General features: G+C 40.6%; 1 protein-coding gene across 1 annotated transcript in view; it reads left to right on the plus strand.

The window, feature by feature from the left end:
- Positions 1 to 12,999, plus strand: part of mboat2a (membrane bound O-acyltransferase domain containing 2a) — a 147,032-nt gene that overhangs the window by 110,596 nt on the left and 23,437 nt on the right. Inside the window, exons 5-6 of the mRNA XM_034195294.1 lie at positions 1,598 to 1,653; positions 7,480 to 7,534. Of these exons, the coding sequence (XP_034051185.1) occupies positions 1,598 to 1,653; positions 7,480 to 7,534 (111 nt within the window). The remainder of the gene's footprint in view (positions 1 to 1,597; positions 1,654 to 7,479; positions 7,535 to 12,999) is intronic.

Here is a 12,999-nt window from a genome sequence, read left to right on the forward strand (position 1 = left end):
TAAATGTAAATGTTATTAAGAAATGATCAGACAGAAGGGAGTTTTCAGGGAATTCTGTTAAGTCTTCTATTTCCATACCATAAGTCAGAACAAGATCTAAGATATGATTAAAGTGGTGGGTGGACTCATTTACTTTTTGAGCAAAGCCAATAGAGTCTAATAATAGATTAAATGCAGTGTTGAGGCTGTCATTCTCAGCATCTGTGTGGATGTTAAAATCGCCCACTATAATTATCTTATCTGAGCTAAGCACTAAATCAGACAAAAGGTCTGAAAATTCACAGAGAAACTCACAGTAACGACCAGGTGGACGATAGATAATAACAAATAAAACTGGTATTTGGGACTTCCAATTTGGATGGACAAGACTAAGAGACAAGCTTTCAAATGAATTAAAGCTCTGTCTGGGTTTTTGATTAATTAATAAGCTGGAATGGAAGATTGCTGCTAATCCTCCGCCCCGGCCCGTGCTACGAGCATTCTGACAGTTAGTGTGACTCGGGGGTGTTGACTCATTTAAACTAACATATTCATCCTGCTGTAACCAGGTTTCTGTAAGGCAGAATAAATCAATATGTTGATCAATTATTATATCATTTACCAACAGGGACTTAGAAGAGAGAGACCTAATGTTTAATAGACCACATTTAACTGTTTTAGTCTGTGGTGCAGTTGAAGGTGCTATATTATTTTTTCTTTTTGAATTTTTATGCTTAAATAGATTTTTGCTGGTTATTGGTAGTCTGGGAGCAGGCACCGTCTCTACGGGGATGGGGTAATGAGGGGATGGCAGGGGGAGAGAAGCTGCAGAGAGGTGTGTAAGACTACAACTCTGCTTCCTGGTCCCAACCCTGGATAGTCACGGTTTGGAGGATTTAAGAAAATTGGCCAGATTTCTAGAAATGAGAGCTGCTCCATCCAAAGTGGGATGGATGCCGTCTCTCCTAACAAGACCAGGTTTTCCCCAGAAGCTTTGCCAATTATCAAAGAGGCCAATTACGTATTTACTTACTTATGCCATTTGAAATGGCATAAATTAAAATGTGTGAAATACCAAGGGGCTGAATACTTTTGGAGGGTGCTGTAAGTGCCAACCCATTGGGCCTGGAAAGGATTTGCTCTCTAACATTCCTTGGCTCGTGCGCCAGCTCTCCACCTAGTTTTCTTAAAATTGGTTTATTAGTTTTTGCACAATTCTGCAAACAGATGTGGGTCTGGTAGCACTCATTGAGTTCACAGTTAAATTGCATCACATTTGTCTGGATTCTGTTGTGACATTTTTAAAAAGCGCACATTATTTTATAGGCACAAATAATCCAAAATAAAAGAAAAAAGAAGCACCTTTTGTAATGTTACAGAAAGTGACTGTTAACGTCTGGATCTGCTTCTGGATCTTACCACCAGATTTAATGAATTCTTTAACAACCAATAGTTCAGCCTGTTCATATTTGGGACGTCATTTCAAACAAGTAATTCAGTAATTGAGAAGATAATGGACAGATTACTCACCGTGTTTAATTTGACTAACTGTGTATATTTAAGCAGGTGTGATTGTTCACGCCACTAACATGGTCTGTGTCTGGTTGATTTTTATTAGGCCCATGATGGTCATAACACAGAAGATTACCAGCATGGCATTTGAAATCCATGACGGTAAGACAAAGGAGTCGCGTGTGTGTGTGTGTGTGTGTGTGTGTGTGTGTGTGTGTGTGTGTGTGTGTGTGTGTGTGTGTGTGTGTGTGTGTGTGTGTGTGTGTGTGTGTGTGTGTGTGTGTGTGTGTGTGTGTGTGTGTGTGTGTGTGTGTGTGTGTGTGTGTGTGTAAAAAGTAGCAGGTGTGACAGAAATGAAAATGTCAGTTCAATTCTCTTTGGAGTTTAAAAACATCACATTTCCAGTAGTCAGTTTAGACAGCAAACCACCAACACCACCCCCCCCCCGCGCTCCCTAAAAAGTGGGAGAAGCAAAAAAAGAAAAAAACACTGATGTAATACTGTCTGTTATTATCTGTCTCTCTTTAACACACAGTTAGAGGTTTAACTTCAAGCAGTAGCCGATCTTATGTACCTTGTCAAAAACTGTTTGGTGATCCTTAACCGGCGTACGTTTGTGATTTGGTGAAGCCTGTGCTTCCTGCGTGGAGCAATAAAGATGGAGCCTCGACACTAAGGTTAAACGAAACTTGTGCACTCAAGTATCAGGAGCAGGCAGCGTGCTCAGCGAGGATGACTACTCACTCATGGCTATTGAATGTCCCACTTGGAGTTCCTTTAACTGTTCTCGTGATCATCATCCTCAAAGGACTGTCACTGTCACACCCTGACCTCCACCTCCTCTGTGTACTTGCATGTATAAAACTACAACCCCGTCAAGCAAAATTTGAGCTTCTTCTGAAACGTGCCTGTTGAACCGGTTCAAACTGTCACACAGTGCATGAGAAAAAAAAAGAAAGAAAGAAATGCCACTCTTTGAAGGGTGAGAGGGCACATCAACCAGCTGCTCTTTTCCATTTAAAGAAACTGGCACAGAAACAGTTAATTTCCTGAAAACCTCAAAGTATTTTTCTCTTCTTTCTGTTCTATCCTCCTGAACAGGTAGCTAAACCCATTGATTTGCATCACAATATGTAGACCTGTAATCAGGCTACCAATATCTAGACCTGGAGCTGGGCTACATCGGAGTTTGGCTACCAGTTCTATAGACCTGCATCATAAGGCAAACAAGGAATTGGGCTGCCAGTATTTAGACCTGGAGCTGGGCTACCAAAAGTTGTTCGACTAATGTGTAGATCTGGATTTAGGCTACCATGTAGGCCTGGGTTTGATTCCCAGTCAAGCTAATTGTCTGTGTCCTTGCACAAGGAAGACATTTCATCTGTGTTGTCCCCGTCCAGCCAGCTGTAAATAGGTTCCAGCCTTGGCTGGGCACTTAACCTGCTATCGATTGGTGTGTTATCCAGGGGAGTATAATTGACTCTCATCTACTTCACCCTGTGGAATCTATGGATATGCCACTGTGTATGTAGTTATTTTTTTGTCTAATAATGTTAGTATCTGATTTTAAGACACCTGGTGACTTGGCAATCGATGTGTCACACCTCTCAGCTTTTCCATGAAATAGACTTTTCGTCTGTTTTGGCCCTGCCAGGCTGGTGGTATAGGGGCCACTTGTCTCTTGTCACTATAAAACCCCCACTCTGATTGAAAATGAATGTCATCTAGTCACTTTGCTTCCGCCACTTGTAGCTAATGTGACCAAGATGTTATTAGGGTCCCAGCCATGCATTGACAGGATTGCAAACAATGATGTGAGAGCACCCTCCAACAGCCAGAGTGTTTTCCTGCATTGTTTGTTTGGTCAGATAAATTTTTTATAGTGACAAAAATAATGGCGATGCGGGTGTGCTGGTGAAAGGCGCATATCGGCTGTTATCATATACCTATAAATGATACGCCAATAAGATTGGATGAAACACTAAAGAATAAATAGCAATACACCCTTTTCGCGGACGGGTAATATTTTTCATACCACCCGAGTAATCAGCCAATCCGGACAGCGGAGCGGCGCCATGACGAAGAGGCGCAGTCTGAGGAACTGTGAAATACTGGTGAGTCACTATTAATAATTTCTTACGTGTCCAACCTCGTAGGTTAATCGTTAAAATTAAATTTGTTAGTTCTAAAAGCCATCATAATTATTTATAGGAAAACGTTCTTTTTTTTTTTTTTTACTAAGGTTTGAACTTTGAGTGTTTACACACGAGAGGAAAGTGAGAAAATGTTAATGCCTGTTTGAGAAAAGTGTATAAAGTGTTTTTACTGAGGCGTTTTACAGCCTTAAAACATCTATAATAATTGTAAAAAATAATGCTGACTACTTCGCGGATTTCGCCTATCGCGTGTTATTTTTAGAACTCCCTTTTGCGGACTCGCAGTTTCGCAGATTTTTTTAGTGCAATTTTGCATGCTTGCCATAACTAATTAAAGCTACTAGTAAATGACTATTGATCAAATGTTAATGAATGATTTTCTTGTATGGTCCATGGCATGATAGAGAGAGAGCCTGATTTTGTGGTAGATGATTATCAGAACTTGGTATTACATCATCAAATCCACGAATAATCTCATTATTTTTGGAGAAGCATTTCAACTCAACTCCATATTATGGGCATGACAGAAGTGACAGCAAACTTGTTTTTGAAACTTTAAGGCAAAATAACTTGTTGGATTCTGGATAAGACACAAAGCAGCTGTATTCTGTGAACAGGAAACAAGGTTTGACTTGTTTAGGTGAAGATGTGAACGAGCAGAACATCTGTTCGAAGCATCACGGATGTCAAACGGACCATCTGTGGTGCCATTCTGAAGGACAAGAAGAACAGAGGCCATGAGCGCTGTTAACTGAATGAAGCTCAATTAAAGCTTTTAGAAGCTGAAGTTGTTCTGCCAGATGACAGGAAGAGAACAGATTGCAATTTCACGCAGAGATTTGGCTGAAAGAATTCATGTTTCAAGCCCAGGGAGTGAAATCACCACATGAATCTAAAAAGTAGAACCAGATTTGAAGTAAAATGTCACTGCACCTTAGTCCTTGATGTAAACCAAGGAGATTGAGACAATGATCCGGATATATAGATCTAAAATTAATACAAAGTGTTTTATTCATAGTGGTGAAAAATACAGGATGATGCATTAACAGTAAAAATGTAAAGGCATCATCTCAGTGATACTATCAACAGATTATAAAAAAGATTTAGAGCTCCAACAATGAAGATTCAAAAGCTTCACCAGTCGTCACCAAGGTTGACTGATAATTTAAGAAAGATATTAAATGAGTCTGGTTTAGTCTCCAGCCTCCCTTGACAATAATTGGAGTAAGCAGGTATAGAAAATGGATGGATTAAATGATTCTTTTTGGACAACAAAAATGCTTCAGATATTACTATTTGACTTTGGTTCCTTGGTAGACTTCTCTTTATTCACACGGTCTTCTTTGGAGGTCTGCTCTTCCCGTGAGTCTTCATGCAAGTCTTCCTCCTCTGCTATTCCTGTCATTTCATTTTTTAATATCATCTTGTCTTCAAGCTTGCTCTTAAGTTGGTCTTCACAGCAGTCAGCTCCTCCTCGAAGGAATTCCTCTCCTTCACCAGCTCACTCATTAAGTCCTCCATTGTTTTTGTGTCTTCTTTGAAGCTCTCCTTCTTGGCACGCAGCTCCTGTGGGATCTTCTGAGTGAGAATGTGAGCTTTGATTTGGCTTTCCCCGAGGGCTTCATTTTCTTAGTGAACAAGGCTAAAGTATTGAGGTGAGCCTCTTCCTTCTGCTCAGGCACACGCAGATCCTTCTGGTCAGATGGAGGGACGGAAGAAATACAGACTTTTCTTCATTAGATCTGCAGTGCCATGTTACTTTTACTAAGCAGTGGCTTCCGTCTGGCCAGTCTACCGTACAGGCCTTATTGGTGGATTGCTGCAGAAATGGTTGTCCTTCTGGAATGTTCTCCTCTCTCCACAGAGGAATGCTGGAGCTCTGACAGAGTGACCATCAGGTTCTTGGTCACCTCCCTGACTAAAGTCCTTCTCCCTTAATTGCTCAGTTTAGAAGGGCAGCCAGCTCTAGGTTGAGTCTTGGTGGATCCAAACTTCTTCTATTTACAGATGATGGAGGCCACTGTGCTCATTGGGACCTTCAAAGCGACAGGAATGTTTCTGTACCCTTTCCCCAGATTTGTCTCGGGATTCTACAGACAATTACTTTGACTTGGTTTGTCCTCTGACATGCGCTATCAACTGTGGGACCTTATATGTAGACAGGTGTGTGCCTTTCCAGATCATGTCCAATCAGCTGAATTTACCCCAGGTGGACTCCAATTAAGCTGTAGAAACATCTCAAGGATGATCAGTGGAAACAGGATGACCTCAGCTCAATTTTGAGCTTCATGGTTGTGAATACTTATGCATGTTTTCTTATTTTTTTGTTTTTAGTAAATTTACATAAACCTCAGAAAAAAAACCTTTTCACATTGTCATTATGGGGTATTGTGTGTAGAATCTTGAGGGAAAAAAATTTAATTTCATCATTTTTGGAATATGGCTGTAAAAAGTAAGTCTCTTCGGCTGTTCCCTTGTTTTTTTGCACTCGGGGTCACCACAGCAAATCCAAGGTGGATATGCATGTTGAATTGGCATAAGTTTTACGCCGGATGCCCTTCCTGATACAACTCCACATTATATGGAGCAATGTGGCAGGGGTGGGATTCGAACCAGGAATCTTCTGCACTGAAACCAAGTGCATTAACCACTTGGCCACCACCCCTGTAACATAAGAAAATGTGGAAAAGTGAAGCGCTGTGATTACTTTCCAGACGACCTATATTTGACGGTTTGAAAATAAATTATTGAGCTCAGATGTCATTGGGTCACATACTATATGTTGGTGCCCATTTCTGAACCAATCAGATAGCTGAGTTACATGTATGTTGGGGGGGTGACAAAACCGTTCAATTATTTTCGATATATTATTCCAAATAAGGGTCACGGGGGACTTGAACCTATCCCAGCTGTCACTGGGCGAGAGGCAGGCCAGTCTGCTGCAGACGAACACATTCACACCTTTCATCAATTTAATGTTTCCGATCTAACCTGCATGCAGCACCCAAAGAGAACCTATGCAAACTGATCAGAACATGCAAGCACCCCACAGAAAGGACCAGGTGGGAAATGATCCCAGGACCTTTTCTCTGAGGCATCAGTGATAACAGTACATGAGCCAGTATTGAATTTTGACCTGATCAATACCACTTAAGGGAACTAAACGACATTTATAATCCAGCCTCAGTATACCATGACCTAGACAAAAATGTATGATAGTCATCCCAGGGTGGTAGCTGTAGCCAGGTGGGGGTCAACGAAGGATTACACAGGGCTCAAAATTAAAAAATGCCCCAGTCATATTGAAAAGTATACCACATTATTTCTCTGATCATAAAGATTCCAAAGAGGTATAGTTTGGACTATCTATGACTGAATGTTGTGGGGTAAAAACAGCAAAAATAGTGACAAAGGTCAATTTCAGTTTGTACAGGGGCCAGAAGTTAAAGTTGCTCCAATTTTGATAGAATGGGGTGAAAATTATTGGTTGAGCTACCAGGATTAGTAAATGGAATAGTTTTGACCGTGTTGAATACTTGGTCTCCAAAGTAAAGGTCAAACAAGTTTGATGTCCATTGGATTCTGTGACATGTGACATATGTTGCCCCGTAACATGACAACTAAGCATGATACATGATGCAAACAATTCCTTTTTAAAACCATATTAACTCAACAATGTGTGAATGTGTATTTTGGCATTCATTAATTACACTTGGACAGAGAAATGTTTGACTTTTCTGTTTTGAACAGCTGCTTGCAGAGTGTTTTCAGATGTGGAAGGAAATAAGCAGAGAGTATATCAGGTGACGAGTGCCTCTGTGTCCCTCTGCAGGTTTGGCCAAGCGGGAAGCGCAGCTGAGTCCCACTCAGAAATACCTAGCTATCAGGTATGTGACTCAGGTATGTTTTTACTGCACCAGGTGATGGTTTCAGTTCAATCAGGGTTTTACTTTTGACTATTAAATTTATGTTTCATTTCCATGAGCTCAGTGTGAATGCAACATGTTGCTTTTTGTGTGAACAAGCGATGTGTTGATGTTTTTGCATAGAAAATTACCTTGTTTCTCTCTTTCACATTCTCTCTGTTGCTGCTGAGAATGTGGTACATGTTGTGTATCCAGGAAACCACACATTCCCAACTCTGGCAGGATTTGTATTGTCAGAATGCCCCGCCCTCCTCCCGTGCTTTACTTTAATCTTCTCTGTTGCTCATTGTTCGGCTGCAGAGGTGTAGAAAATTTACACACAATGTTCAATTGGGAAATGGGTTTCTTCTATAATATTAGAGCCTGATGACAAAAATATGAATCAATAAGATGAAAGTGCCGGTATCACTGTTGTCGAGAACGCACTGTTATACGATACGTTAAGAGCTACATCGTCATTGCAAGCAATGCAAATTAACTCAAACCATCCCTGGTTCTCAGGACCAGGCACCTAAGTGGCTCTACTCTTCTTTTCTTTTAGAGATTTAGAGATTACTTTTCACTGTGAGTTTAAAGTGCATAATTTTACATATTTTAATGAGATAGATATAGAGATAGTTAGAGAGATATAGAGACAGAGATATAGAGACAGATATAGACATATAGAGATAGAGAATAGAGAGATATAGATATAGAGATATATTGAGATGTAGAGAGATATATAGATATAGAGATATATTGAGATGTAGAGAGATATATAGATATTGAGATGTAGAGAGATATAGAGATATAGAGATATATTGAGATGTAGAGATATATATAGATATAGAGATATATTGAGATGTAGAGATATATATAGATATAGAGATATATAGATATAGAGATGTAGAGATATAGGGATATATAGAGATGTAGAGATATATAGAGATATAGGGATATATAGAGATGTAGAGATATATAGAGATATAGGGATATATAGAGATGTAGAGATATATAGAGATATAGGGATATATAGAGATGTAGAGATATATAGAGAGATTTAGAGTTAGAGATGTATAGAGATAGAGAGGTGGAGATATAGAGATAGAGACATAGAGATAGAGAGGTGGAGATATAGAGATAGAGACATAGAGATAGTAATAAAAGAGATATAGAGATAGATAGAGACAGAGATAGAGATATAGAGACATAGAGAGATGGGAGACAGAGATAGAGATATAGAGACATAGAGAGATAGACATGTAGATAGAGATATAGAGACGTAGAGAGATAGACATGTAGATAGAGATATAGAGATGGCGAGAGATAGAGATATACATATAGAGAGATAGAGACGGAGAGATATAGATAGAGATGGAGAGAGACGGAGAGATATAGATAGAGATATAGAGAGATATAGATAGAGACGGAGAGAGATAGAGAGAGACGGAGAGAGATAGATAGAGACGGAGAGAGACGGAGAGATACGAGGTCTGTCAATAAAGTAACAGACCTTTTTATTTTTTTTTTTAAAACTATATGGATTTGATTCATATGTTTTTATGTCAGACAAGCTTTAACCCTCGTGCGCATGCGTGAGTTTTTCCACGCCTGTCGGTGACGTCATTCGCCTGTGAGCACTCCTTGTGGAAGGAGTGGTCCCGCCCCCTCGTTGAATTTTCATTGTCTGGAAATGGCGGAATGATTTGGGTTTTTTTTTTTCCATCAGAATTTTTTCAGAAGCTGTTAGAGACTGGCACCTGGAAACCATTTGACAAATTTATCTGGCTTTCGGTGGAAATTTTACAGGCTTCACAGAGAATAAGGACTGTTACTACAGCTTTAAGGACGCTCGGCGCTCCGAGCTGCGATGACAAGTCAGAAAACGCCAGATCATTTCTAAGCTGATGGCTCTGTGGATACGAGACAGTCGTGTGCACTTTCTCTGGTTATCACAAGAGCTGGACATCAGCCATTTTCCAGCAGATTTCACTTTTAACAAGAGATTTTGTCATGGAAAGCCGCGCGGAGGCTTCGTGCGTAACTACCGATTCGCTGTTTGAGCGAGACAGAGAACACCTCCGTTTCGGCGTGTCATGGGACAAGTTGGGACATGCCTATCTCGGCTTTCAATGCTTACCAGTCCAGTAAGTATCAGAGAAATTGTGGAGAGCTGGGCTTGTCCTAACTTGTCCCATGACACGCCGAAACGGAGGTGTTCCTTTGTGTGGCTCAAACAGCAAATCCGTCGTTACGCACGAAGCCTCCGTGCGACTTTCCATGACAAAATCTTTTGTTAAAAGTGAAATCTGCCAGAAAATGGCTGATGTCCAGCTCTTGTGATAACCAGAGAAAGTGCACACGACGGTCTCGTATCCACAGAGCCATCAGCTTAGAAATGATCTGGCGTTTTCTGCCTCGTCGTCGCAGCTCGGAGCACGGCGCGCCGAGTGTCCATAAAGCCGTCCTTAAAGCTGTAGCAACAGTCCTTATTCTCTGTGAAGCCCGTAAAATTTTCACCGAAAGCTAGATAAATTTTTCAAATGGTTTCCAGGTGCCAGTCTCTAACAGCTTCTGAAAAAATTCTGATGGAAAAAAAGTCCAAATCATTCCGCCATTTCCAGACAATGAAAATCCGACGAGGGGGCGGGACCACTCCTTCCACAAGGCGTGCTCACAGGCGAATGACGTCACCGACAGGCGTGGAAAAACTCACGCATGCGCACGAGGGTTCAAGCATGTCTGACATAAAAACATATGAATCAAATCCATATAGTTTAAAAAAAAAAAAAAAAAAAAGGTCCGTTACTTTATTGACAGACCTCGTATAGATAGAGACGGAGAGAGACGGAGAGAGATAGAGACATAGAGAGATAGATAGAGACATAGAGATATATAGAGCTAGAGAGATATAGAGATAGAGATTTAGAGTTAGAGATAGATAGGGATATATATATGTAGAGATAGAGAGATATATAGATATAGAGAGATAGAGATAGAGAGATATAGAGATATAGAGCTAGAGACAGAGATGGTGATATAGAAATATAGAGATAGATAGGGAGTTATATATATATATATATATATATATATATATATAGAGAGAGAGAGAGAGAGAGAGAGAGAGAGAGAGAGAGAGAGAGAGAGAGAGAGAGAGAGAGAGAGAGATATATATATATATCTCTCTCTCTCTCTCTATATATATATACGAGGTCTGTCAATAAAGTATAGGTCTTTTTTGTTTTTTGGATTTCATATATATATTTATATGGATTTCATTCATATGTTTTTACGTCAGACACACATGCTTGAACCCTCGCGCGCATGCGTGAGTTTTTCCACGCCTGTTGGTGACGTCATTCGTCTGTGAGCACTCCTTGTGGGAGGAGTCGTCCAGCCCCTTGTTGGAATTCCTTTGTCTGAGAAGTTGCTGAGAGACTGGCGCTTTGTTTGATCAAAATTTTTTCTAAACCTGTGAGGCACATCGAAGTGGACACGGTTCGAAAAATTAAGCTGGTTTTCGGTGAAAATTTTAACGGCTGATGAGAGATTGTGAGGTGATACTGTCACTTTAAAGACTTCCCACGGTGTGAGACGTCGCGCAGCGGTCCCAGGCGCCGTCGTCAGCCTGTTTCAAGCTGAAAACCTCCACATTTCAGGCTCTATTGATCCAGGACGTCGTGAGAGAACAGAGAAGTTTCGCAAGAAGTCGGTTTCAGCATTTTATCCGGATTTTCCACTGTTAAAGGAGATTTTTTTAATGAAAGACGTGCGGACGGATTGCAGCATCGGCTCGCAGCTGCTGCGACGCTCCGCCACAGGAAAAACACCTCTGTTGGAAGCCTTAAGGACAAGTTGGAACATGTCCAGCTGTTAAACAATTTCTCATATACTCACTCCACTGAAAGCCATCAAAAGCCGCCTGGATTTTACAAATGGTTATCAACACGGAGGTGTTTTTCCTGTGCCGCCGCACCGCGCCGGCTGCGTCCCGACACGCGGACCCGTCCACACGTCTTTCATTAAAAACAAATCTCCTTTAACAGTGGAATATCCGGATAAAATGCTGAAACCGACTTCTTCTTTCTTTCTTTCTTTTCTTTTTAATATTTATTTCATTCATTTAAAAGAAAAACAGAAAAGCAAAAAACAAAAGCACCACAATACCAGAATGAAAAGGAGCAGAAAGAAGAACAAGTCTTATGATTAAATGATTCTGAAACTTCGCTGTTCTCTCACGACGTCTTGGATCAATAGAGCCTGAAATGTGGAGGTTTTCAGCTTGAAACAAGCTGACGACGGCGCCTGAGAGCGCTGAGCGACGTCTCGCACCGTGGGAAGTCCTTAAAGCGACAGTATCACCTCAAAATCTCTCATCAGCCGTTAAAATTTTCACCGAAAACCAGCTTAATTTTTCGAACCGTGTCCACTTCGATGTGTCTCACAGGTTTAGAAAAAATTTTGATCAAACAAAGCTCCAGTCTCTCAGCAACTTCTCAGACAAAGGAATTCCGACGACGGGCTGGACGACTCCTACCACAAGGAGTGCTCACAGGCGAATGACGTCACCGACAGGCGTGGAAAAACTCACGCATGCGCACGAGGGTTCAAGCATGTCTGACGTAAAAACATATGAATGAAATCCATATAGTTTTTGAAAAAAATTAAAAGGACCTATACTTTATGGACAGACCTCGTATATATGTATAGAGAGAGAGAGAGCGAGAGAGCGAGAGAGAGAGAGAGAGAGAGAGAGAGAGAGAGAGAGAGAGGAAAATAAGTATATGAACACCCTGTGGTTTTGCAAGGTCTCTCACTTAGAAATCATTGAGTGGTCTGAAATTTTCATCTTAGGTCCATGTCCACTGTGAGAGACATAATCTAAAAAAAAAAATCCGGAAATCACAATGTATGATTTTTTTTTATATAATTTATTTGTATGTTACTGCTGCAAATAACTTGTGCACTTTGAGATTTGCATTCAAATATAAAGTGCGGTACAAATAAAATGTATTATTATTATTATTAAATAAGTATTTGATCCCCTACCAACCAGCAAGAATTCTGTCTCTGACAGACCTGTTAATTTTTCTTTAAGAAGTCCTCTTATTCTGCACTCTTTACCTGTATTAATTGCACCTGTTTGAACTTGTTACCTGTATAAAAGACACCTGTTCACACACTCAATCAATCACACTCCAACCTGTCCACCATAGCCAAGACCAAAGAGCTGTCTAAGGACACCAGGGACAAAACTGTAGACCTGCACAAGGCTGGGATGGACTACAGGACAACAGGCAAGCAGCTTGGTAGAAGACAACAACTGTTATGATTATTTATTAGAAAATGGAAGAAACACAAGATGACTGTCAATCTCCCTCGGTCTGGGATTCCATGCAAGATCTCACTTTGTGGGGTAAGGATGATTCTGAGAAAACTCAGAACTA

Source organism: Thalassophryne amazonica, chromosome 19 (genome assembly GCF_902500255.1).
Source record: "Thalassophryne amazonica chromosome 19, fThaAma1.1, whole genome shotgun sequence".
NCBI classification, from domain to species: Eukaryota; Metazoa; Chordata; class Actinopteri; order Batrachoidiformes; family Batrachoididae; genus Thalassophryne; species Thalassophryne amazonica.